The 27,916-nt window shown below is 45.8% G+C and overlaps 1 protein-coding gene across 5 annotated transcripts in view; it reads left to right on the top strand.

Moving 5' to 3' along the window:
* Positions 1-27,916, top strand: part of cdc42bpab (CDC42 binding protein kinase alpha (DMPK-like) b) — a 67,729-nt gene that overhangs the window by 14,583 nt on the left and 25,230 nt on the right. For all 5 annotated transcript variants that reach the window (XM_079291311.1, XM_079291312.1, XM_079291310.1 and 2 more), the window contains exons 2-10: positions 9,629-9,720; positions 14,767-14,850; positions 15,441-15,536; positions 16,717-16,865; positions 25,048-25,141; positions 25,926-26,126; positions 26,332-26,470; positions 26,870-26,979; positions 27,127-27,206. In XM_079291311.1, coding sequence (XP_079147437.1) covers positions 9,629-9,720; positions 14,767-14,850; positions 15,441-15,536; positions 16,717-16,865; positions 25,048-25,141; positions 25,926-26,126; positions 26,332-26,470; positions 26,870-26,979; positions 27,127-27,206 — 1,045 coding nt within the window. The remainder of the gene's footprint in view (positions 1-9,628; positions 9,721-14,766; positions 14,851-15,440; positions 15,537-16,716; positions 16,866-25,047; positions 25,142-25,925; positions 26,127-26,331; positions 26,471-26,869; positions 26,980-27,126; positions 27,207-27,916) is intronic.

Below are 27,916 nucleotides of genomic sequence, written 5' to 3'. Positions count from 1 at the left end.
TGAGCCCAGAAAAGGCAGTAGGAACCTCACTCTGTGATATCTATCGGGATGTTGTGACATGGTGCCGGATCACCGCTGGCAGTAAAGTCTTACTTTTGTTTAAGTGACGGGTGACTTTTTCATTTGACTGCTCTTTAAATCCGTACGGTGCTGCTGGAAGTTGACGAGGAGCCACTGAGCGGCTACATTCTTGTTCCAGCACTCTGCCAGCTCCATTTTTACGCACTCGCTGTTGGAAAACGTTGTCCGGGTTGCTGAACGATCCCACAGCACAGGACGCCTTGGTATTGCTAGCTCTGGCTCTTGTAACCGCCCTGTAGTGTTTTTCCTCTCAGGCCAATGAAGGCACTCGGAGGCCGCCATAAAGTCATGTTTGTTGGATGGAGCAGCAAGTGTTTCTGCTGGAGTGAAGATGGAGTCAGGACAAACGTCACATATTATAGATAATGTAGTCGGGACTGTTTTAGTACAAAAATAGTTCACTTTGTACTTTTAATATCTTAAAGTCCTTCTAAATGGATCCTTTCTGGATAACATTTTTAAACGTATCACCTCATTAGCAGAGCGCCCTGTTGTTTATCTAGGTTGATCATGTCTACGTTTTACACAGAGGGACACTCTGCACTGATGGCAGCTGAAAGTATTATTCATTGCAGGCAACACAGTCCTGCTAGTCTAAATAACGGCGCTGACACCGAACACACGGAGGTTGCATTGAATTACAATATGATGCGTTCAAGGAAGGTAAATTACAGCGTTACCATAATGTGTTCAAATGTAAAATTGTGTTTTGTTGAGAAACACCCATTAATATAAAAACCTTTTTGTTTTTAACGTACCGGGGAGGAAAAAGCAGTATCGGAGCATCTCTAGTAATGACACTCGTGCAGTTCCTGTTTGCCATTGAGTCATCACTTGCTGACTCCAGGGAGGTGAAGATGAGTCCGGTTGTAACGTTAGTATGTCCAGCATCAAGCAGCGAAAATGATTTTTGCAGTCAATGAGCCGTGACTTATAACGGCTGGCTGTGGACGTCATGCTGGAGTCTGCAGAGCTCCAAAGCTCCGCCTCCACTGGTGCACGAAGAGCTATCGCTCGCTCAACGTTTATTATTGAACATGCCGCGTGTGCAAGTTGCACCAATTTGGACACTGCTCGTCCTTGGGTCTCCAGCAACACACCTGCCAAGAGTGAAGTAGACCGGATGAACGGTTCTCAGAATAAACGACTGACACACAGACAGAACTCCTTGCTTTATAGTTGTCCAATATAATTATGGGGAGTGATCGTATAGCATTGTTACAGTAGCATCACCTTCATAATTATCATTTGGAAAAAGGTTAAAATAAGTGAACCTTTACAATACACACCCATTATTCTTAAATGTAACAGCTATTACCACTGCTCAACCCACCCTCATCTGAGTGACCTCTGCTACAACCAATACAAACATTCAAAAGTGAAGTTATTTTGGATAACATTTTCAGTCAGTAAAATGTCTTCGATACATTCAGCATTAGCTATGTGACTTGAATTGTGTGGCACCATCCCGCTGTCTTATCCCAGCCATCTTTGTGTTACTACCACCAGCAGAGGAACAATGCAGCACCTGGTGCCTCTGCCACCTCCAGAGTGGCAGACAGCAGGGAAACCCAGCCACGCTCCTTTCATATCCTCTCTTTATCTGCAGGTGGTATCGGGATGCCTTGTTGTGCCAATGGACTTGTTTGCCGTGTGGGTTGAACAGGTCCGTGTGCGGGCTTGGATGATTCTTTGAAGTACTGGGAACCCTTCCTGTGCAAAAAGTGATGCAGCGAGGCCCGGGTGTATGCTCAATGCAGCAGTCTCTGCACTGTAGCACACACTACGCCTGACCTATTGTTTTGTCAAGCCCCGCCTCCCTCCTCTTCTTTTGGTGTTTGTAGTTTCTTAATATTTTGGGAACATCCTGTTTGTGTGCTTAATGCCGTGGAGCACAGATTGTTTAGTTTTAAAGCCATCTGACCACTCCTGCCCTCTTATTAGTGTGACGGGGCAGGAAAGACAGACCGAAGCAGAAGAGGGGGAGGGGCTGAGGCCAGCGGCCCAATGAGAAGAGAGGAGGACACATAGGAAAAAGAGATGAAGGGATGGAAAGAGAGATGGGTAGGGATGACTGTGAAAGGAAAACGGCGGTGAGGGGAAGTTGCAGTTGGCTGTGGTTGGGGGGGGGGGGGGGGGGGATGCGTTAATGCAGACAGACAGACAGCATTGGGAATTCTGGTGATGCTGGTGTGCAGCCTGACATTAAATGCAATTTAATGCGCCGAGGCATGTTTATGGATCTTGTAAGTGATTCCCTATTTGCCCTTCGTAAGTTTCCGGTGCTTGTCATTGGTTTAATGGCTCACTCCCTCCCTCCCTGTCAGATGACGTCCATCTTATGTGGCAGAACCTGGGTCGGGCCGCTGTCCTTGCCCCTTGCCACCGCCTGTGGGTGTGAGAGAGCGAGGCACGGAAAGGCCCTTTCTTGGGGTTGGTCGTGTCTACACGCACGCACGCACACACGCACGCACACACACACACACACACACACACCTGTCAGGAGAAGCTCTGGCTGTGACATAAAGGGGCCAAATGTGACACATTTCTACCTGTAATTCAGCTAATTTACTGGATGTTTTCAAGCTACTTGCTTTTGGATCGCTTCAAGAGCTGCGTGTTTGAAGTGCTGCTGCCATGAGCCTCCCTCTCCTTTAAAGAACGAGCTTTTAGAATTACACGCCTTTAATATTGGCTTTGATGACCTTGGTGTGCTGTTCATTCAGTCGTTGTTTTCTGGCCTTTATTCAAACAGGAAGTACTTCTGTAATAAGGCAGCTGTTATTTCTAGGAGACCAAAAGCTGTGTGTTTATAAGAAATACGACACGATGGAACAGGTTTTAACTTTGGTATTTTTTCCAAATAAATACTTTTCCTTCATGGAGTGAGCAAAGCAATAAGCACACTTTAGGATAGTGTCAGGAATGATGAGATGATTTGCTTGACACAGTAGCATTGTCATGTTGCATACGTAGCCATTTTGAATGGGAAGGTAACGCAGCAGACAGCCGGCCCTCAGCATCATTAGGCTGCGACCATATGATCTCACAGGAAAACTGCCTCTATGTGACTTTTGTAAACATGTTTTCTAATCATTACATTCCAGATTCCTAGAGGCAGTGAATGCATGTTTTCCATCTGCTGTGTTCATCGCTTGTCACACTAAAAGCATGGAAAACATTTAATAAAAACCAATTCTTCAGACCCATCATTGGGCCCTTTTTGTGACGGGGAGCCAACGTTTACTCTGGTCTAGGAAAGCTCCAGCCTGCTGAGGTGTTCGCTCCCTCCAGCCGTCGCACCACAGTCGGATGGAAGCAAATGCCGTCACAGGGTCTCTTCCTCTCCTCTCTGCCATTCTCTCTCTCCATGTCATATCCTGAACCCCCCCCCCCCCCCTCTCCGTCTCCCCTTTCTGTCTTGCGAGCGGCATTTTTGTGTCGTTACCTCACTGTGGTTGTAAATAATCCCCGTTATGGCTTCCAGATGTTCCTCCGTCCCACTCTGGAATCGGGGATAGGGTTTGTAAGGGTCCGACACTTACTGTAACCGGCTCAGCTGCCGACTGGGTCCAAGTATGTGAAGCCTTCACTGTCTCTCGTCTCCCTGTCCTGCCCAGTTCCCACGAGCTGCATTTGATTTGATTTGTATTTTCCACTCTTCTTCTCGTTTCGTTTCTATTTCTCAAGAGAGGAGTCAGCGGTGTGTGTATTATCAGTCAGACAGACATCTGATATCATACCACCCAAAATCACTGAACTAGTTTTCATCAAGACGACAGGAGCTGTATTTAGGTAACTACTGATTCCTTTCGTTGATCAGCGCCGCGCACTGACGCTCGTCTCTAGTCAGTCTCTGATCTAAACTTTCATCCCAAAGGTTTTATGGTGCAGTTGGTCATTTAAAAAATGAAAATGTTGAAACACTCATGAAATTCCGCCAACAATCAATAAATCGGACAAAAAAAGCATGTGGTATCTGTGGCAGGACTGTAATAAGCCGGTGCACTCAATGCGAGTCACTGGGGTCTTCCACGAGCTGCTAGCATGACAGCTGTCAGTACTAACAATATCCATGTTCTTTATCATCATTTTGGGGGAGTGGCTTAGAGGGAAGTCAGAAGAGGAGGGCTGTCTGTGTTGCCGACGTTGCGACTTTCTTGCGAGATGTAGCGACTTCAGGAGCTAGTGCTGCTAGCTACTGTCATTGTAAAAGAGTTGGTAACACGAAATTTAGTGTTTAGGTCAGATGAGATTTTCTCAAGATTAACAACCCCAGCCTTAAGATGATCAACTTTATAGTTTTGATTCAGGCTACACTGTTACTTCAATGTGTCGCATACATACTTGATGTTCCATCTGGGTAAGCTACCCATTATCAGAGCATCTGGATCTGGGCCAACACAAATGTGGTAGGGACATCTCTAGGACGTATGAGATTTGGGTCATTCCAATGGGGGATGACATTTCTCAAAAATTGATAGTTACTGAAAGAAAATCAATCATTTAGTTTCTTCTGCATCTCAGAGTTGGTGTGGATCGATACATTCATAAAATAAAATGCAAAATAAGCGTTTGAGTGTAATAGATGAGCGGTTTAAGTACTTGCCCCTCTTTATTCATTTATTTCTCTTCCCATTTGTCCTTGCTGATTCACATGTCTACTGAACTTGCATCAACTGCCGCGGGAAGCCATGGAATACATACCCTGGTATGTAGATACCTGGAAGGGCATGACTGACGTACACAAACAGTTCCTCTCTGACGTACACACGGTAACACACACATGCCCCGTGGTTGCTTTGCCTGAGTCAGATTGAAGTTATGTCTACAGTTTTCTCTGTGTGAAATCATCTAAAAGCCTTGTGTGGAGCTCGCTCTGCATGCGGACTTTACATCGAAGTCCGCTGCAGCGTAGATCTGCTCTGGGACTGAGGGAAGGAATCAGACTGTATGCGTCAGGTGACTGTTTTCCTGTGAGACATTTTGCACCTAAGAACACAGAACACGACACTCAACAATCCCTTGCCATGCTCGCAGTGTATTGCAATACTTTAAATCGTTCACTCTTCTGAAAATGACAGCAGGGGAAACGGTGACTAAATTTAGGGTTGGTTGAAAAAAAACAAGACTTGTTTCCGACTATTCCAAATAAACAATGTGGGTCCGCCCGGCGCTGAATCACACACATGACAATGTTTGAGACATTGTAATCCTGGCTGCACTCGTGACACACGGACGAGCTTCCCACGAACACACCCTGGAGACGCAAGCATGGAAGAGACCCAGCTCCGAGGCCCGCTGTGAGCGCCGAGCATGTCATTTGCGGGCCGGCTGCTAAGTGAACACACTTTCCTGCAGTTACCGAGTTTCACACGAGCGGCTCAGATTGTACGGAGCAAGATGGGCCTGATAAGCACTCAGCGTTTTGGGGCTGAACCAGTCTGGCTATGCGGATTAGCTGGCGTCACTCGTGTTTTTCCAGTTTCACTGCATCCTAAGGCCCACACTACCCAACATGTGCTGCACGTGTAAGTGTCCTCTAGTGTGTGTGTGTGTGTGTCTATGAACTCATACAGTGTCTGCGGATGGTCGTCTCCCCCACAAAGCGTGTTGTACATTAATGTAACTGTCATCTTCGGCTCACTTGCACATTGCAAAAGCTTCTGCAGACAAAGCGCTCCAGTCACGCTAAAGCTTGGATAGTCACTTTCCCAAGCGTTGCCAAGGGTTTCCTAACACACCTTGTCATAGCAACTGTTGCTATGTTTCGGCCTACCTGTGTATTTTGTCAATAAGTTAAGATGTATGACACCACTGTTTGGTATTTTTCTGTTGTAAAAAAGGGATGCAGCACGCCGCTGTGAATCCATCTCTGCAGCAGGAACAGTACAGACACACTGATCCCTGGGTAGACGAGCTCAGCGAGGACAGGCCGTTCTTGTTGGAGTCGGGGTGTTTCATACTGTATGTTGGCGCTGCGCGCTGACATATGGGCCCGGTATTTACAAAACACTCACTTGAATTCCATGTATAAATTACAGGCCACAATAACTGGTTGATAGCCGCCGTGTGCTTCAGTAAACCACCTGCCGGCGGAGTGATGGCCGATGATTTATTTTTTATTTTTCCTCTCCAGAAAAGCAATTTATAGATAGTCTGTTTGGCTGTGGTGTGTCTACTGAGGCCAAGGCGAGACATAGTCACCAGTTGTGTCAGATGTAGGGAACTAGATCTTGCTGTGTGTGCGCTTTGTTGTGGACTGGGCCTGTGGGCTCCTGGCTCAGAGATGAAAGACATTTCTCATGTGGCTGGTTTAGTGGAGCTCCTGAGTCAGCATGCAGCTAGTAATCAGACTGTGTGTTCTCCCTCTCAGCTAGCCCGACTCCGCTCCCCCTACTCTTCGGCCTGCCAGCTCTGACTCGCACAAGCAACAGTTAAACCAGAAGTGAACGGGATACATGCAACCTTCAGCTATATAGTTAAATAACAATCCTACATCCTGTCTGGTGAGAATCAAAGCAGCGCCGAGCCAAATGGTGGTAAATCTGACTTCTTATGAGTTTGTCTGCCAGACACTTTGGCAGTTGCGTGTGATCCGCCTATCCTGAATCAAAGATGTGATCATGAAATCAAACCATCACAAATTGATGATCTTTTTAATAACGCATGCACAGAGATTACATCTTTATGTCTTGAGGTGGGTTTTTGTGGTTGGCGTTGTGCAGTCAGTCAAATTTAGAGAATGTGTTTTGCCAGCCAGCCATCTGTTGTTTGGATGTGATGCATTGCTTCTAACATCTTAGGTCTTTCCAGGTCAGCACGCCGTACATCGTCGTCTGTCTGAGTGTTTTTGTTGGAGAATGTACGGGCCGCACTTGTCTGCGTGACGGCTACCTCGCTGAGCATCTGCAGCTCGCACCCGTGTGGTGTGCGCTCAGACGGCCAGCCCTTCTTTCTACATAGCTTCTTTCATCATGTCCTTCAATAATTCAATTTCATCATAAATGTCATTTATATTTATTTTAGAAAGAAAAAGGTTATGTGCTCATTTTTAACAATCCAGAATTCTATTAATGCATCTGTCCTGTAAATATTTCACAATAAAAGCCTTTCATTAATAAATGAAAGGATTCTGTGCACCGAAAGACGCTGCAGGGCTTTTTATTTTGGAACAAAAACAGGAAGTGTTGAGTTAAAAATAGACTTTTTTTTCCTGTCTGACATGTGCTGCAGATACACACATTGAAAGTGTAGTAATGTTGCTGGTGGGATGACGATATACTGTCAAAAGATCATGTTCACCGTCAGCCACACGGCAAAAATATTGATAGAGGCCTCGAATCTCGAGAAGAGACGCAGCCGAGCCGCGCTGCCCACTGGAGAATTGTGACTGCTGTACCCTGTTAAGTTGGGAGCTTAAATAGAAAGAGAGGAAAGTAAACACAAGTACACGTTGAGAGAGAAACAATTAGCTGTTAGTCTGGCTCCTCATCATTTGGACTTGTGGCGATGTCTGAAGCTGGATCACTCAGGGTTGATCTACCATTAGACACAGTTTTGATGTTTCTGTCACTGACCTTACTCTGAACACCACTGTGTATGTACGTGCATACATGGTGGCACACTGCACTGGGCCCTACTGCCCCCCCCCCCCCCCCCCCGTTGTCATAGCAGGCCGGGGCCAGCTGTCAGCGGAGTCGAGGAGGTTGTTGAGCTGAGTGACCTGTGTGTTTTATTTCTCCGCATGTGTCACAGCGGGAGAACGTCCTTCTCCTCAACACTGGAGGTTCTTTAACGTTGTGACGACCAGATGAGATTAGCATGATGTCTGGCCAGTTAGGGAGTGTGGATAGGCCTGACTGGTGGTCAGCTCTCTCTCTCACACGCACACACGCACACACACACACACACACACACACACAGACCGAAGCACCAACCGACAACCAAAAGTGTGTTTGTATGGCAGATGGAGATTTTGTTAACCAAAAGAGCTGCTATGTGTAAGTGAACGCTTGCTTGTCTGTGTGCTAACAATGCTAAAGTCTAGACGGGCAGCATACTTTTCCAAACGTTACGGTGTACTTCTCTTTGTTGTCAGACGATCGGAGTATCGGTGTAACCAGAATGCTGACCCTGTGAACTTGCAGCCAATCCAGGTTGTCCTCGGCATGCTGGGATCATGTAAACCAGGAAGTGGTTGAATAGCTCTCCACAAATGAGGGAAACGCTGACTTTGTCAGCCGAAGATGGAATCTGTTGAGCTTTGTGAGAGAACGCCGGCGACTCTCGCAGATCCCTCCCAAGTCCCCTTTTTCCCACCAGGAGCCACAACCTGAGGCGTAACAATAGCTAGCGTTATCATCTAGCCTCCCTGTGTCCGGTGCTTGTGTTACACACAGGGGTCCAGGTGGTCACGAACACTTTGATAAAGTGCATTTACAATGGCATGGCAGCCTTTAGTGAGGTACGAGAATATTGTGGGTCCCTAGAGGCTGATCATGTGACTAGCACAAGCATGTTTTCTGTGTGCCTGGCTCGTAGGATTAGGGGACAGTTCTTCATTTTGGGTTCCTGACACAGAAAATGCCCAAAACCTTCCATCTGAGTCCACAGACTGATCAGAGGAATGTGCTGATAAGAGGAAAGTGTAAATTATATTCAGGGTTTGCCCCATGTAATGTGAACGCAGCAGTGTGTGTACAATGTATTTGTTGGTGAATGAATGCTATGAACCTTCCAGATCCAAGCTAAGCTCCTGTGTCTTGCTTGCCACCTGCTGATTAAAGTGAAGGGGGGGGGGGTTAGCCCCGAACATGGCGACAACAGCCCAGGCTCACAGCTGCTTACTTAAGGTGGACCGACCTTTAAGGTGGACCTGCTTATATTCTCATTTTCGTGACGAGCACCTCACCAGCTTTCACCAGTAACAGGACTATTTTTATTAATTTTTTTAGTAAGAAGAATAGATTGTTATTCATACAAGAGCCCAGTGATGAAATAGTCAAATCATATTTTAGATGCTCTTTGTGAGTTTATATGACTGTATAAATTGGGCATATTGTCTCCTATCGGTCACAGGCCTCTGAATTAAATTGAATCAATCAAAATCGTATCGTGGCAGACTTTGAGATCAGCAAATACTTTATCACTGTCCAAAGAATGCATATTGTACCGTGATGAAGCTTGTGATAATTGGTTGACTGACCTCCATCTCCTGTCTGACCACAGCTATTGATAAAACAAGTCCAGCTGGTCAATATGACCATCAAACGAGCTTTGACTCAATGGTGACAGTCAAAGTAACTTCAGTCTGACCTGCAGTGCAGCTCTATGCTCTTTTCTCACACATCAACACCCAATTCTGATTGATTTTCTTTTTCCACCAACTTGTAAAGACACCGACTGTTTTCTTTTTCTTTCTGATCGACCGATTACCCCGAAGCATCTCATCTCACTACCGATGTCGTAGGGAGACGTTGGCCTTTCGTGTTCTGACTTCACATTTGTCCTCTTTGCCTAAAGTCTGTCTCTCTTCTCCCTACAGCCAAACCCTTCACTTCCAAAGTGAAGCAGATGCGCCTGCACAAGGAGGACTTTGAGATCCTGAAGGTGATTGGACGAGGAGCGTTCGGAGAGGTAATGCACTTCTGTTTTTACACTCTCCTTAACCAAGCAGCAATCCATTACCTAACACGTTGAGAACCTGCAATTTGTTTTTTCCTCTTGTTCTCGTTGGGACAAGAAGCAGGTGTTTTTCTTTTTGTCTACTTGTCTGTTTTGATAGAAGACATCTTTGTGACAAAAGCTGCCAATAACCGGCTGTATTGTGTTGTACCCTTAGACCTTAATACCCGAGTTATGAAGAGCAAGTGGTGTTGTGTTGGATGGTGGATCACTTTCTGCTGCATTCCAGCAGCAGTGCGTCGTATTGGTCTGCTGCATGAGCATGACTCTACTTGCAGCTTGAAAAAAACAAACAAAGTAGTTCTTTCACATTTACCCCAGGAACAGTGTGCCAGTGAAACCATGCAGTTTGCTCTACTTCCTTTTTGCTCCAATGCACTTCCGTAGGGAGGTTTGCATGCATGTGTCACTGGGTTTCAGGTTATGTCAAAGCTGGGGAATGTCGGCGGGACAGGTACTGTGGTCATGCAGCCAAGACTCCTGCATAAAGTTGGTGTCCTGCAAAGACATCGTGTCCTCGCACTGCCAGTTTTTTCACCATTGTGCAGAATCGTCTTGACAATCGCACGTCCCATCTTCATCAGAGGTTTTGTTGTGTTTCAGCACTGAATTGATCACCCTGCGCTACACCCTTCCAAACACAGAGTCTCTCAAAGTGTTAGTCCTCATCTGTACAAACAGGTCAGCGAATTCCTGAGTTGTTTTGAAACACTCGCAGGTGGAGAGAGACAGAGGAGGAGGATGCAGGTAGATTTGGGCACACCTGCCCTGCCAGCATGAAGCTGCAGTACCAAATCAGAAAAAAGAAAGTGCTCACTGGGAGTGCTGGTACGTGCATGTGTCCGTGTGTGTGTGTGTGCGTGATCTATGAACCGTGCTGCCTTGTGGTAACGTTCCAGTGCCTTCTCACCAGGTCAGCTGTGCTAGAGCCACTTTGTGCGATCTCCCCATGGCTCTGCGTTGAGGATACTCTCACAGTGTGTTGTACTGTGGACGTTCATGTGATGGCATATTGAACAGAGAAAAATAACTCTGGTGGAATTAGGAGCTTGTGGCCAAAGCTCGATGTAGTTGAAAAGAGTTGTCTGCATCTGGACAGAAGACGAGTTCATTTTTTAAAATCTTATTGTTGACTGCTTTTATAGTTTATTATCTTTCTTTCCTTTGGCTGATCGTAGATATGAAGGCAGGACTTGCTCAAGTTGTTCTCTGACAGAACACGTTTACGGTGTTGAAAACATGACATTTAGCAAGTTCTTCTTCGTGGCTGTTTGGATCATAAAGTTAGGAAGGCTTACTGTATTCTAGTAGGATGACGGTAATAACAGCCATGTGACCAGAGGTGTGAATCTTCACCTCATGGTTCCACTAGGTTCTCCATGCAGCTCATCCCATATCACTGCACACATGGCTACGTTCTCTCAAATTCATACAAGCAGTCAGAATCACCTGAACTCAACAACCGCAGACTCCAACGTTCGATCATATAAAAGTCTTTTCAATACCGGCATCTATGTGAGCCTCCTCAGCACATAACTATTACAAACACAAAACATAAATCCCTCTGCATTCATCTATAGAACTAAAGTTTTCACAGAGCAGCTCTAAGACACTTCATGACTGTCTATGGCATTTTACACTGCATGAATTAGCCTAGCGGCTAGCAGACATTTCCTTACTATTACCGTAGGTTCTCTACTCTCACTATGTATTTTTTTACTCCAGCATTGTTGAAACAGAGCAGCTAATATTGGTAGCGAGAGCAACAAGCTAACGGACTGCCGAGTTCAGACTTTCTACTCTGAGCACGGAGAGTGTGTGAACTTCCCGAACTGATCGAATCGTTATTTAACTTGTCCTTTGCAAGTGCCTTCATCATTTCAAGTATTAATTGTAAAAAATAAATGTTAGATGAAAGCAAAACACGGTGAAGACTCACTCTGAGCTGAAATGAAACCAAACGTCAGTCCGTGGATGCAGCGTTGTTCACGTCCGCATCGCGATGTGTCTTAGAATCAAGACCTTTCCACACCTCTACGTCTGACCTCCGGTGTTTTGGGAAGGCCTCGTGGAAATTTATAACATTTTCTGTGTCGTCAGTTTTGGAGTTTTTGAAGAAAACTGAGCCCAGACCTGAGCCTGAAGCATGGGAACAGAGAGACACAGAGCTGAAGAGAGACAGAGACGGAGATAGAGATTAACCCAGATTGGCAGACACAGGAAAGCAAAGTACAGAACAAATACTTGAGTCAGAAGGGAGGGAGGAGACAGCTCTGGAGTGCAGGATGTTTTGATTTCATCCTCCCATTGTCAGCAGCAGGCAGGGAGACGGGCGCGTGACGTGCGATGAATGTACCGCCCTCCTGCCTGAGAGGACCGGCCCCAGTAGGACTCGGTCGCCAACGCAAAAGGGCCTAATGGTGCTCGGCCCGGTGGGTCCTTCAGCTGACATTACTGCAGGAGAGAAGCCGTCGGAGGAGACAGTGCGTGCAGGAGCAGACCATAGAGGAGGGGATGCGATGCTACCAAGAGGACCAATCACAGTTGTTGTGGTCACTTCGACGTGTAGTTCCAGTTTTGGTGTACGTCGGTATGCATCTACGTGATTCAATGCGGGAGTTTAAACCGGCCTTTAGAGGTTCTGTTCCCAAAGGCTAGCCTTGCTTGAGGTGTATGGCACCTTGATGATTGTTGTTGCAAGTGTCTAAGTGCTGTAGCAGTTTCAGCAGATAGCTGGTGTACTCTTAGTACTTGGCCTGTGGAATAGTTCCATCAGCTGCTGTAGTTTGTTTCCAAACTGATCAAACCAAATTTGAAGACTCAGTTGAGCCTCTCCGCTGACAAAAAAACCAACGAAAACCACAACTTTCAGCCATGAATAGTGAGGTAAACTCTCACTTAGTCCTTTCCTGAGCTCTGCAGCAGACACCCGGCTGGACAAGATGAAGGAAGGAGCAGTGGGGAGAGGAAAGGAGAAAAAGATGAAAAACAGCGCCCCTGTCCTCCTCCGTCCCTCCTCTCCTCTGGTGAGGGATCACTAGGGGAAATCCAAACACTGCAGGAATGTTATCATTGTATTGCATTAGCAGCATTCCCCAGCTCATTTAATAGACTACAGACCCCTCTGTTGCACTGTCTGTTTGTTTCACTTCTCGTGTGCGCAGTGCTCTTACAAATTCCTGTCTGTTTACTTGCTTGTATTTTTGTTGTTGTTGCTTTTTTTCCCTTCCAACTTCTGCATATTTTCTAATTAACCATCAAAAAGGCCAAATAAAAGAAAAATGAGAATCTCCTTTGAGAATTAATATAATCCTACAAGAATATGAAGGAGGCTAAAATAAATCAGCCGGATGTGAGTTTGCATGAGCGTGTGCTTTGGCTGTGGGCTTGCAGGGCTTTGTCACAGCAGCTCGTGCAGCTCCTTTTTTGGCCAAGCGTGAAGCCGGAGCTGGGGAAGTTCGTCATGGCAGTTATCAGTGAGGGGAGAGCTGGCAGTTATGCCGTTAAGACAGAACAAGAAGGGTAGGATTAACAACACAAGGGTGAGCACAAGAGTGTGAACAGCTGAGCGGTGTGAGGTGGTGACTGTGAGAAACTAACCGACAGGCTAACACTTGTAGCTACGCAAATCTCCAGCATTTACCTCACTTTGCAAATCCATCACATCACACGTGGGTTCAAGTTCAACTCTCCAGCTTCAGCCAGAGGTCTGAAATGTGGCCAGTATGAAATGTATATAATACATATACTAAATACATAGGATGTATGGGTCCTGTGTGATGATGTGTTTGAAAGGGAAAACAATGAGTTTGCGGTCGTCGCGCTCTGAACGGGGCGGGGCCTAAGTGGGTAAAGGAAACTAATGGAGCAGCTAGAAGTCTGGTGGGTGACAGTGACATCACTGTACTGTAATGCAGCCTTTAAAACCAAGAAAAGGGCAACACACTTCTGCCATATTTCCATATTACAAAATCCAAAATCTAGGGCTGCCCTCACCCAAAGAAGTTGTTAGTCCAGTAACAATCGTATGATTTTGTTGACGAACAGATTAGTTGATTCAATCAAAGGATCTGTTAAATGAAAGTTTCTTGTGTTTTCCAGAGATGTGCTTCTAGTCATTCAGCATGAAAAAAGCATAAAGAACGACTAATGGACACGTCTTAGTAAACTAGGATCTAAACAAGTTGACTCATCAACTAAAATCTAAGACGATATGGAGTCTCATGTCATGGAGATAATGCCCATGTATTGCCCCAAATCTGTCCATTCACGAGGGATTCGTCGTCATTCACAAATGATTGCACACAGTGATTAGACCAGTGCTCTAGTTTTCCGCTCATAATGCAGACTTTGCTAGCAGGAAGCATGAATCACATTTAAGTATCCAGCGCTGTGCGTTAAGAGTGTGGATGTGGATCCAGGTGGAGCGCATCTGTTGGCCTTGTAGGGCAGGACTTTAGTGTCCGTGGTCACTTCCTGTCCCCTGCTTGGCTCTCCTCTGCTTTCCCCGTCTTCTCTATGTTCTGTCCTTTTCTTCACTGCCGCTTCTCCTTCCTCCCATCTCGTTTCCTCTTTCTCCTCCTCCTGTCCTTTTCCAGTCATCTCTTCTGTTACTCTTCCTTTTCAACTTCTTTCATTCAGGGTGGTGTCCTGAGATGATCTCTGGTTCTTGTACTGTTTTACTACAATACAGCTTTTTCAAAGGACAATTATAATCTGTATTGTTTGTTGTAGTTTGGTATCGTTAGTACTCATGAAGACTTAAGGCTTTTTTGTTTCACTTCTAAATTGTATGCTTGTTGTTTTTGGAGCTGTGAACGATGATCACATGTGATATACCATCGTGTCCATCTCTGCTTGCTTCAGGGAGGAGCATCAGTCTGGTATTGCTGCTGGTCTGTGGTTTTAGCACGGGTCACATTCTTTGTTTGACTTCGCTGTCACACAAACGACTGAAACGTGTCATTAACACGGCAAACTCTTCTTTCCTCTGTGCAGGTTGCCGTCGTAAAAGTGAGAAACACCGACAAAGTGTTCGCCATGAAGATCCTCAACAAGTGGGAGATGCTGAAGCGAGCTGAGGTGAGCGCCACTCACAGGCGTTTAAAAGCTGTTGCTGGGGTGCTTTTCGATACGGGGGGGGGGGACCTGTAAAGAAAGTGATGAAGACGATTTATGATTAACCATCCGCACTCAAATAAGGCCTTCGTCGCTAAATTCTTTGCAGAACATGTTGCTGCAGGAGCTGCCGATGCACGTTGTACTCATCGACCTCTTCCTGACAGTCTGACATTCCTGTTGCTCCCTTGGGTCTTTCAATCTTCATGCCTCAAACGTCACAGGCTAAAACTGTGTGTGCTAACGCCTCGACATGGGAAACAATGTAGAGCAGCAGATGCACTGGAGACGGTGCACGCTAAGCATGTAATTGTCAGAACATCAAAGTCCCGTAAAGTATTTAAAAGTCCTGCCATTCAGATTCTGTCCTTCCCAGTACAAGATCAGGGGGCCATATTTGGATGTGGTGTTGATTTCTATTACAAAGCGTTCCATTGAAATTCAGCTTTAAATTTGTGACTTGAGTCTGAGTCATGTGACTTGAGTCCACACCTCAGATGGTTATTATAAAGTCTTTGTTTATGAGGTAACGTGTTCGCTGCATCTTTCTTTAGACGGCGTGTTTCCGGGAGGAACGGGACGTGTTGGTAAACGGGGACTGCCAGTGGATCACCACCCTGCACTACGCCTTCCAGGACGACAATAATCTGGTAACAGAGCTTTCTCTGCCTCCTCCTCTCTGAATGTGTGTGTCCTCATGAGCAGCTAGTTGTTGTTTTTCCACCAACCTTCATAAGTGTATTTCCAGGAATCCCTCTGCCAGGTTTATAACCTTTCTCTGTGAACTTTTCACCTTTTACTTATCCGACGATCACCCCGCCTCACTTCATATATTTCAGCACATTCATACTTTGGTACTTTCCAAAGTTACAACCACAGTCCTCCACTGATGCACCACCTCTGCATGATGGCTGGGGACCTGCCAGACGCTGACCAGCACATTCACTTCTCACCACAACACGTAGAATGGAACTGCAGGAGATTGGGCAACAGAAGCGAACACGTCCAAAGTAACATTTACGTAAAAGACCAAAAGAATGACTTTGGAGCTGGCTCTGCCTCGCTCTCATTGGCTGCTTTCTAGCCTGATGGTCTGTCCTCTCCCTCTCTGTGTGACCCCGAGTTCAAATGCCAGGACTGCTTATCATTCCAACCCCCACAATCTCACAACAAAGGCTTTACCCGGGACTCTCCCCAAAGGCTTTAAAAATATTCACCACTGCCCGTCCAGCCGTCTATTTTTAGCAAAACCTTCAAAAGTTAAGAAGCGTTTGTGCTGGCTGCCTCACAGGCCCTCTGCAGCAACGACACTGAGAAAATAGGATCGACTTTTTCCTTGTGTGTGTGACTTCCTTATATTGTTTCTACATCAATCATCTCACTGTTTCACATCTTTTTTAAACTCGAGTATTCCGCCCTCCACCTGGGTTCAGACTGAGCAAATGTTTATCTCACCTGACCGATCAGCTGTTTCTGCTGTCGGCGTCTTCTTGGACGTTCCCATAACGTACGGATGCTTGTCTTCATCTCCCGACTACAAGAAACATGGTCAATACTCTATTTCGTTGACAGTGAGATGACCATGACAACCTCTCCTTCTTCTGTGTTTACTGGCAGACACGCGTAGCCTGTAGCGCCAACTTCTGACCAAACTATGCTGTGGCAGAGTTTATTATCTCCAAACCAGCTGAATAAACTCACCTAATTCACTTGTTTCTTTGCAACATTTTAGAAGTTTTCTTAAAATTTGCTTGACAATTTAATGGAAACATGGCTCCAGACATTTATGTCTCTTTTTCACTCCCTCTGTCCGTCTCCTGGTCTCTCTAGTACCTGGTCATGGACTACTATGTGGGTGGAGATCTGCTGACTCTGCTCAGTAAGTTTGAGGACCGGCTGCCGGAGGAGATGGCCAAGTTCTACCTGGCTGAGATGGTGCTGGCCATCGACTCCGTTCACCGGCTACACTACGTCCACAGGTGAGGAGCAGGCGGAATGTGTGTGTCTGTACTATTGGTGCAGAGGAACAGATGATGGACGGTGCAGTGTGTTGACATGATTCTTGCCGTGTGAGCAGTTTTCCAGCTGTGGGAGTAACTGCAGCTGAATGAAAATAGTGGAGGGTGTGTGCATATCTTTGTCGTCAGTCATCACTTAAGACAGTCAATACAACTGAGTGGAGTATATCATAGATGCTATTAGTGTGGGTTCTTGTGTGAACATTCACATTGATGTGATGTGTGTGAGATAAAAAATCACTGCTTTCAGATCATTTACTTAAATACAACATGTCACCACAGGTACAAATTCTAAATCCTACTTAAGTATTATCACCTGCATGTAATTAAAGTGTCTATAATCAGTATTTTTATAATAACAATCTCTCAAATGACTGAAGACGAGGTGAAAAGCTCTAAAAGCCACTGAGCAGCAGACAGACTCCGTTAGAGACTAGCTGGTGGAGCATTGAGCAGCTAAAGAGACAGATTCCTCCCTCAGGAGTCCATCAGCCATGCCACCTTCCCAAACATAATTTCAACCGCAACCATCAACAACTGTAAATCTTACCATACAGAGCATGAATGCATCATAATGTAACTGATTTTAACCTACGTCCGTTAGCCGAGGTGCTGCCACCGTTACCAGCTCTCCTGCTTTCAATTTCAACTGATTAGTTGTTCACAATGTAATGGGGAGCGTACGGATCGACGAAGGTCCGTTTCACCACTACAGCATGGTGGGACTTTCCACACCGTCATGAATACAGACGCTGTGCGTTCTACGATGCTGTGTTGATGTGATGTGTTGCAGTGCACGGTACGCGCCACCAGAGTCTCTTTGGTGTAACCGGCAGCTGAGCTCAGAGAGATGGCCACTTGTGTTTTGGGTTTAGTCTTTTTACAAAAGCAGCCGCATGACTTTATTCAGCTGCCAGTCTGCCACCACCTGGACCAGCTATTCTCATTTTATAGATGAGCAACTCCTACGAGTTTTGCTCAGCACCCCCCTCACAGCTCAGCTGCCCCCTTGTGACCCAAAAACAAAACCACGTATTGCAGCTTTAAAGTAAGAAGCATCTTAAAAACACAACAACATAGATGGCAAAATAATTTTACAGCCAACAGAGGATGCCCTTGGGAGCAGGAAGTTTGGCTTTGCCAGACAGGAAGTGGTCACATCGGCATGTTGACACAATTACAATGCTGCATTCGCCGGGGGGCTCGTCAGAGCAATTTAGTTCAAGGGGCAAAGGAAAGGATGGATCGAGAACAAGGGAGGGTCAGAAAGAGTAGGATAAGGCTGTGCTGCTTGGTGGGAAGACGGTTTGGGTGTGTCTGCAGTCGCTCTGATCTCTAATACGCCAGTGGAAAGTCAGACGGAAAGAAGCGTACTGAGGGAGGACGACAGACCTAAACAGATGTAGATAGAAGTGTATAAGTAAAGAAAAAGGGAGTGAATGAGAAGGGACCAGGGAGCCACTAATTGCATGGTGTTATCTGGGGGCCGTGGGTGGGGGTTGGCAGCGGAGACGGAGATGGAAGGAAGGAGAAAAAAAGGGACAGGCAAGAGGACACGGCACCGCTTCTCCTCGTGGACGCTTTGGGACAGTAATGATGGGGTATGGGAGGTGTGTGGGTGGGGGTGTGGTGCGGTTCCCTCCCCCCCATGTACCAACCCCCCAACTCCCCCTTTGCTCTCTTTCTCACTTGCACACACGCTCGTGGGAGATTTGCATGCTTGCTTTGCAGATGGGTGGAGACGGCCAGGCAGGTCCCCTGAGGAGGGCGTGTCCTACTGGCTGGTCCCGTGTGATCTGTGTGTGTGTGTGTTTGGGTGCATGAGGGTGTGGGTTCGCTCAGGGATAGTGTGTATGTGGGAGTTCAATGCGTTTCCTTTTCCTCTGTCGATGTTGGAGCACAATGCATTAACCCCGTAATTGAAGACTCTTATGTCCATTAAGAGAAAACCAACCGCCCTCAATTCATGGCTCGCTTTCAGTTCCACCAAACACACACAAGCAGGCCGGCGCTGGGAATATAAGTGGGCAGGTTGTGGCATTACTGCTGCGCAATGGGTTTTTTTGAGGTCCTGTACTAACTATACTGTGATCCACCCTCAAGTCCTTATCCTGACTTTTAAAGTCACCTTTGTCGGTCTCTAGCTTACGTTAGCCACCTGTGTGTTTGTGCCACCGGCCGGGGCTGTACAGTCCGTGTACGTTTTATAGTTTGTTTATTGGATTAAATCCAAAGTGGTAGAAACAATGAAACAACCTGCACCTTCATCTCGAGTGTGAAGCTAACTTCGTGGTTGGCCTGATGTACGTCATCCCTGCAGCTCTCTATGGTGCATTATGCTCACCAGATGTAGTGTTCATCAAGTCGTCACCATCTAAAATGGATCGGGGGCTAATGTTTGCCCGGTACCCACTTTGCCAGAGTTATAATATGTTCCAGGTCCCTGGATGGGACTGAATGTTTCATTTGGTTTGCAAGCTGTAAAAAGAAATGAGACATAAATAAACATTGACATATTCCTGTCATAAGTAAAGAGTCAGGGGAATATTTCACAGTCCTGGTCATCGACTCCAGCTCCCCACCAAGACTCCTGAGGTACTCGAGTATCATCCAGACATGGTACATAAGATAGATGTGTATATGTTATGCTTATGGTTATGCAATATCGCCCCAATGAAATTAGAGAATTAAAGAATAAGGCAAGTGTATAGAAACACGTTTGTTGTCTCGTGGTATTTATCATCATGTTGCCTCACCATAAGTTATATTGCTAACCTTTTGGTCCAAATGATGCCACAATGCTGGCCCAGTTGAAATGAATATCTGCGTCATGTTGACGCTGATGAAGTTGAAAAGATCCCAAAGTGAAAGAAATAAGGAGCAAAGAGCCTCTGGGTCAACCTTCTGTCCCCCTCAGAGTCCCGTGTGTGTGTGTGTGTGTGTGTGTGTGTGTGTGTGTGTGTGTGTGTGTGTGTGTGTGTGTGTGTGTGTGTGTGTGTGTGTGTGTGTGTGTGTGTGTGTGTGTGTGTGTGTGTGTGTGTGTGTGTGTGTGTGTGTGTGTGTGTGTGTGTGTGTGTGTGTGTGTGTATTCAGTGATCCGCGTGGCCCCCCAGAGGGGCCGGACAAACGTATCAATAGGCTAACTCAGCATGGCTTTGTGCTGCCGAGCACCACATCTGTCTGCCGAGAGTGAGGGTGTGTGGGTGACACTGCGTGAGATAGGGGGATTCTGATGGAGTGAGAGTGGAGATGGGGGTTGGTAAAGAGGGACAACCGTGTGTGTAGAGGGACAGATGTGGTCCTGGAGAGAGGGACAACAAATGAAATGAGATGTCTTGAGAGGGGCTGACTGTTGAGGGGGGGTCTTACTACTGTAGAATACTTGTTAGTGTGTGTTTTCCTGTTGATTGTAGCCTTTGTGTGTGTAATATTGATCAGGGCCAATTGTCTCTTCACAGTTCAGTGAGCTAAAGCTGCGTTTCCACCAAGAACTTCCTGGTCATTTTAGTCCCGGGACTACTTTTTGAGGAACTAGAAGATTCCTTCCACCCTGTTGTGTTGTGTGTGTTTCTATAGCGGTCTGGAGATCTGGAGACTGATGAAAGCTGCTGCGTAGTATTTAGTAATGCATGTTGGATGTAATGAGGAGGAAAAGGAAATGAAGTGCGTGTGTCTCCACAGTACATCATCTGTCGAGTGTTTGATGGTTCTTTATTTGTGCTTTAGTATGTAATTCCGTGAACGTACTTTCTTTTCTCTCATCCACAGCACAAGTTCTCATCTTTTTTGTTTTTAAATTGGTAAAGAAGTCGACGACAAAGCCTAACTTTACTTTGACTGTCATCAAACAAAGTGAAATGCTCTCTTAAAATGTCCTAAAATGGTCCTGAATCAATACTGAAGCGGTTCAAGAGTTGAAGCAGCAGCACTGTCTGTGTTTGACCAATCGGTGACAGTCATCCCTGCAAACCCCACCATGAACGTTGCTGTATTTTCAGAAAGTGCTACCCCACTACCACAGCCTTTTTGGGGGGTAAAATGTCCCCTGAACTTAATTTAGACCCTGGTCCCCGAGGTCAAAACACTATGAACACTCAAAGGCTCCTCGTTCATGAGAAAGGAGGAAAAGGGGCTCAAGAGAGATCAGGTCTCTCTGATGTCTTGGGTGTTGGAGGTATTCTCCCCCTGGATAGAAATGGACGCTTGTGATGCCAGATGTCACAGTAGTTCTTTGAAGCATTACTCAACGAGCGCTTGGCCGGAGCCATGTGGACGAGCCTCGTCTGTGCAGTCTCCAGTGTTGCTGCGGGGCCACTTTAGTGCGAGGTGGCGTCCAGATGGCCCTCACAGATGGAGGCCGCGGTCTTAAGAGGAGATTACCTCCCGCTATTCTCGTCTCTGCGCTGATCCTTAAGACCGCGGAATCCCTGTGACACAGGAGCATAATTAGCTACGCTAACCAGCGTAGCCTAGCACTAGCACTAGCTTAGCACTGCTGCCTCTCTGGGACTCGTCCATGTGTGGAGGGCTAAACGTGAGTCAGCTCCTGTGCTGTCAGCCTCCGGCGGTGTGAGCTGGGGGCTTGTATGCGGCTGCACTGATGAACAGAGGGCTCATCGCAACAGTCGGCGTGAGGCACATTAAAGGAAAGATAATTTTAAGTGCAGCAGCGGTTGAAGTTTGGTGTCTGAGAGAGATAAAAAAGGGTTCAGGGAGGTGAAAAAGACACATTTGCTGCTAAACAGAGAGAGGGGAGTGGGCCGACGGGGGCTTTGCAGAGTTCTAAATGTTTCATCAGCAGCACCAGTACCCCTCTCCCTTACCCCCACTGTGCTGCTTGTCCTCCACACACACATGGACAGGAGAGGGTCAACTCAACCACAAGTCTCTGGAACAGATTAAGGCTTTCCAGCAATTGAAGCACCTGTGAGTGCACACGCACACACACACACATACACATACACACACACACACGCACACACACACACACACACACACACATGCTCACAGTCTAGTCCAAGTGTTCCGGGTGTCATTCATGATTTGTAAGGTCGACCCTTCCCGTCAGGATTGCGTGTGTGCCTGGTGATGGATAGCCACTCTAGTGATCACACAGTCCTGTGTGAAATGAGTCCACATTTATTGAAGTAACAAATTATATCCACATCCTTTGTCACTGTGCAAAAACTTAACTTAGGTATCTTGTAAATGGAAATAGAAAAATGAGCTGATCAAGTCCTCTGTGTTTATTTTAGCCTTTGTAACCTGACAGACCCAGTACCGGCTCTGTGCATGCGGCTATGAATTGCGATAGAAGATGGTCTATTTATAGAAGACATGCATGTTATACTGTTTCAAAAACACGGGGTCTTAGGCTTTAAAGTCTGTAGTGAAGTTTGTAGTCTTATCAGAAAGTATTTAAATAAATACAGTTGTAAAAATGTAAGATTGATCTTCGTGAGCTCAAACAAAGACAGAGAAAGTCAGAACTAGTAAAGCTCCTCACTCATAAAACACACGATACATTAAACTAAACCAGTTATAACCATACCCATGAAATAACTGCAAAAGCATGAAACAAATAAAATAACATTGGATGAAATCCAACACATAAGAACACTACAGATGCAACACTTGCACCCGTAGTGAAATAAGCAGCAACATCACACGACCCACTAAGTGTGTTAAAACCAGTTATTTCACCTGCCGACCGGCCTTTGTCCTCACAAAACTTTTGCAAAGCCGAGCTACTAAAAACAGTGAAACCTGCGTTCACGTTGCTTACTTGCTGGCTGTCTTCTTCTTAAGCCTCTTCTGGTGTATTGGCACGTTTTTTGGCACATTACCGCCACCTGTGGGTCAATGTGTTTTGGGTCACCAGCATGATGTTACGCGTACATATTCGTCCGCGTGCACATGCGCAAGAACAGCAAAAGCAGAGACCCACTCATAAAATCATAGCACTGCAAGAGGTATAACACTCCACAGGGCACCTTTAACTTATTGTTTGCATTGAATGAGACCGAGTGGACGGCTCTTCTAAAGGCTGAACATGTTCCGAAGCTTCTGTATGCAACATTAGACTGTAAGCCAAAAGATGCTTTTTTTTTCACAGCGAGAATGCCCATGTGTGTGTCCCAACTAAGCCCTCCATTATGTGCAGAAAGCAAGATACCGTTCTCTCAGAAACATAACAGTCATCTGTCTTCAAACTCTAATCTCTCTGATAGTATGACGGTGAGCATACGTCCCTCCGGTCGTTGGTGTGTGTTAGCGCCTGCCAAGTTCATACTCCAGATCCTTGGCGTGAATGTATGCACTCGTGTACTGTGTGTGTGCGGTCTCCATATAAAATGCTATTTACAGTATCTGCTTTGGAAAGCGATGTCTAATCTGGAAGTCATCTGTGAGCACTCCAGATCTTTCAAAAGTAACTCATGATGCAAGCAGTGATTTGGGAACAGTAAGTGTCAATAGTTTTGGAGCCTGACTTTTATGAGTCTTCTCAGGTCATATATGTGCACACATTCCTTTAATCTGCGGTTTCGTAGGTTGGTGATATAGTGGCGTATCTACAGTGATATCTAAGCATGAGATGGGACTATTAACACTGCCTTCACATCTGGCTCTCAAGAGGTCTCGAGCTGAGGACAGGAACATCAAAGACAGTTCTTGTCTGGTCACTCTTTTACAGGAAGAAAAAGCTCTCTTGTGATTGTCTCAAGTATTTAACGAGTAGTTAAGAACAGTTTAAGCGAAACTCAGATCAGAATGTGTGAATTTCATGAGCTTTAAAGGAAGACCGTACCCACAGAATGACCCTGTGTTCTTCTGTTTATCCCTTGAATTCTTCAAGAAAAACCTTTTCTCTTTCTTTTCATCCACTTGTGATTTATGTGTGTGTGGGGTGTGGGGGTGCGGGGGTGTGTGCTTGTGTTGGGCATCAGGTATATTATTTTAAACAGAGTCATGCTCACATTACTGCACAGAAATAGCAGCAGCTCACTTGTGTGTGTGCGTGCGTGCGATACCTTGTGTATTGAGCCGCGTCGTGGTCCTCTGTGTTGATAAGAGTGCCACAGACACGGGGCTGGACGGGGTCTGCCCTCAGGGGGACTCAGTGGAATGGGCAGGCAAGGACAGAGGCTATATTTAGCCTCGATGGTGGGACACAGTGATGTCTCCGTTTCATACCAGTCCAGGCCAGCGATCATTGGGGACATTTAGTGTGATTGAACAAATATTACAACATGGATTCAAACCACAGATGAGTTCAGTCACACATGAAACAGAAGCAAACTAAGCTTTTTTTTGACTTGAGTAGCACAAGCTGAGAACCCCCCCCACCAGAGACCAGACTAGACAGAGATCTACACCAGCACCCACATTAGACAACATCACCAGCAGCCGACACAAAGCACCTGTCAGCGACCACCTGTTAAACACACTGCAGGGCCTCCTGCACCTTATTCCCTTCAGGATACCTTCCTAATAGTTTGTTGCTACCTAGAAAGAGAAGTTACTATGGCGATGGTTACTTACAGGAAGTGAACAAATGTTTCATAATGTTGCAAATAATGCAAAACTAGCACAGAGCTACTTCTTGGACTAATCTATCAGCTGTTCAGATGACAGCGTAGCAATGCGTCCTACCAGCTGGAGTCAGGCCAGAGTCTGTACCTACGCTGCACACAGTAGTGATGCAGGTTGAGAGGGAGATCTGCAGAGGACAGCGGCCACAAACTGGGGAGTGTGTCTTTAGTGAGCGTGTTTGTGTGTTTTTTAAAAGCTGCATACTGTGCACACGCACACTTTGTGCACTGCTGATTCCCACAACATTTTCCAGTGTTGATTCTTTCCTGTGGTCAATTTAGACTCGTTACGCCGCTGATACATGGGCAAGGGGGGGAAATTACACTTCATTGAATCATAACTACATCTGAATTATCACACGCTAGCTTTACAGGCAAGTTTCCCCAGGTCATGTAATTTAGTTTGATAATTGATGTGGTGACATGAGACCGGGCTTGTGTGTGTTTGGAATGTCCTCGGTTTTCTTTGGAAGTGGTTTTCCTCGTCTTCTTCGTTCTACTCTGAGGACTCGCTTGCTCACTTTGTCTTCTCTCCTCTTTTTCTCCTTCAGGGACATTAAGCCCGACAACATTCTGCTGGATATGAACGGCCACATCCGCCTGGCCGACTTCGGCTCCTGCCTCAAGCTCATGGAGGACGGGACGGTACGTGTTTTCTTTTGTTACCACACTGCTGCTGATGCCTCCTCCTCCGGTCCAAAGTAAACAAACCAGAGCTTTACTGACCTCCTCGTCAACCCCCGGGGGTCTCCCAGGAGGAGTGTGTGGTTCAGCTGCTTGGCTGTGCCTGCAGTTTATGATTCAGACAGAGAGAAGAAATGTTCCCCTCAGGTGTTACACAAGAGAAGAACGACAGGATGAAGTAGATGAGCAGAGAAGTGCCAGAGTATGTCTCTCCGATGTTAATAGAGTGATGAGGTTATGTGATCATTTGGAAAAATAAATGTAGGGCTTGTTTGACGCTTCGTCTCAGACTGAAACGTCGAGATCGAAGCTTTGAATCATGATAAGAGTGCAGTTCATCTGCAACCTCCTGAATAACATAGAGAGACGAGCCAACATCTGCCTTTTCTCTTCCACTGTGGCACTTTTGTGGAAATTCATTATGATACTGCTTTGATTTTAATTCCAAATTCAGCATCAAATGTGCACTCTAAATATTGCTTTGATAAAATAAAAACAGAGTTCTTAAAACAGTGTGTAGACCAGGGCAGTCATCCTGTAGTGGAGGTCTGAGAGCTCAATATGCTCTTTGTTTGGCGGTGGTATTCATCGCGCATACTTCTGGACTTCAGCCTGTAACTCATCATCATCATCATCATCATTACTTTCATTAGCATGCTGAACCTGGACACTGAAGTTTATTGCATCTTCATGTGTAGGGTTTTTAGGATCAGGTCTTGACTTTTGCTCTTGTCCACTCTTCCAGGTCCAGTCCTCCGTGGCGGTGGGGACTCCCGACTACATCTCCCCAGAAATCCTCCAGGCCATGGAGGATGGGAAAGGCAAGTATGGACCTGAGTGCGACTGGTGGTCCCTGGGCGTCTGCATGTATGAAATGCTGTACGGGGAGACTCCTTTCTACGCAGAGTCTCTGGTGGAGACCTATGGGAAGATCATGAACCACAAGGTGAGCTGGTACACTTGGTTTTACGCTGCGTCTCTGTAGGTGTAAGTGACATGCTAATACCATTGCCATGACATATCAATGCTGCAGTAATGGAGTTTCTGAGCATAAAGTAGAAACAAAGGGACCAGTGGGCGTGCATGGATAGAGGCACCCTGTCTAGTAATGATCTCTGCTTCCTCTAATGCACACATCCCGTCTGGCACAGGAGCGCTTCCAGTTCCCACAGCAGATAACAGACGTGTCGGAGGACGCCAAGGATCTAATCCGCAGGCTCATTTGCAGTCGAGAGCACCGATTGGGCCAGAACGGCATTGAGGACTTCAAGCATCACCCCTTCTTCATTGGTACAGTCCAATGTCACCATGTGTTCCCTGATTTGAGTGTCGTTTCCTTTTCCATTGACATTCATTAATACGCCCTTTTGGGGTTCTTAAATCCTCTTTTTGTGCAGTGCATTTTTTGTGTCTTGTTATCTGTGCAAATAAATGAAACCATAGATGTATACTTAAACTTCATGTGATGTACTGCATGTATTTAGTATATTGAAGAATGACAGCGGTAGCGTGCCTTTTCAACAGAACGTGACAATGATGATAAAATCAGAAGAAGTTGACTTTTAAAATGTTTAATACCTTTCCAGCATCAATATTTAGCGTTGATAGATTCTTGCCACTAATTTGTGCTTATTGATGAAGGAGTCGTGTATCATCCTGTGTTGTAAGTGTGGCCCCTCTTGTGTTCAGGCATTGATTGGGAAAACGTTCTCGCGTGCGAGGCCCCCTACATCCCAGAGGTCAGCAGTCCTACTGATACCTCGAACTTTGATGTGGATGATGACTGCCTGAAGAACTCGGTGAGGGGGTTGTGTTCATATTGTTCATTATCACGTGTGTGTATATGTGTGTATATATATATATATATATATATATATATGTGTGTGTATATATATATTAGGATTAAAAGTCTCACTTCTCTCTCATGTTTCCTAATACTCTTTCAGGAGACCATGCCCCCCCCCTCTCACACTGCCTTCTCTGGCCACCACCTGCCCTTTGTGGGCTTCACCTACACCAGTAAATGGTAAGTGCCAAAATAGATTATATTTCGAGGATTATTTTTAACCACGGCCTAAATTTAGACTTGGTGTCTTTCTTTTGGGAAGTCGTCGTTCACACGTTATGATTATGTTATGATTATGATTAGTGGATCTTCAGTGGACAGATGAAATGAAGCAAAGGCTCTGTTCTGCTCCAGTGTTCTTCAAGTTGGTGAAATTAAGATCATATTGTTGAATACTTAAGGGAGTCATTGATAAAATGAATGCACTGGTCAGTGTAGAGACTTTGGGCTATTTTGTCTTCTTTAAGATTAGTGGAAGGAAAACATCCAAAATACACACCTAGGTGTTTATTTTACTACGTTGTCTATTTTTGTCGTTGGATTTTTCCGAAATTCACCAAAAGTTACTATTAGATAATGCCTCATTTGCATATTTAAACATAACATTTCAGAAAACCTGTAATACAAACAATAATCGTCTTAATATGAGTAATCAACTGGTCACCATGGTTTCATGGCGATATCTATCAGTTTATTGTTTTAACCCTAATCACCCGGAGTGTCTTTAGAATGTCTGTAGTTTAACAGAACATATCTGTAAAGACCAGACACCTCCACTTCAGCAGCTCTCACACACACCAAACGTCCCTCTTTCATTCCTCTCTGTATTCTGAAGGTTTGTACTGAGGGGTTTGTTCAGATATTAGTCATAGCCTGATTTATGTTGTTAC

Source organism: Melanostigma gelatinosum (genome assembly GCF_949748355.1).
Source record: "Melanostigma gelatinosum genome assembly, chromosome: 19".
Lineage (NCBI taxonomy): Eukaryota > Metazoa > Chordata > Actinopteri > Perciformes > Zoarcidae > Melanostigma > Melanostigma gelatinosum.
Note: the sequence above shows the minus strand (reverse complement) of the source record. Positions and strands in the feature narration are given on the sequence as shown.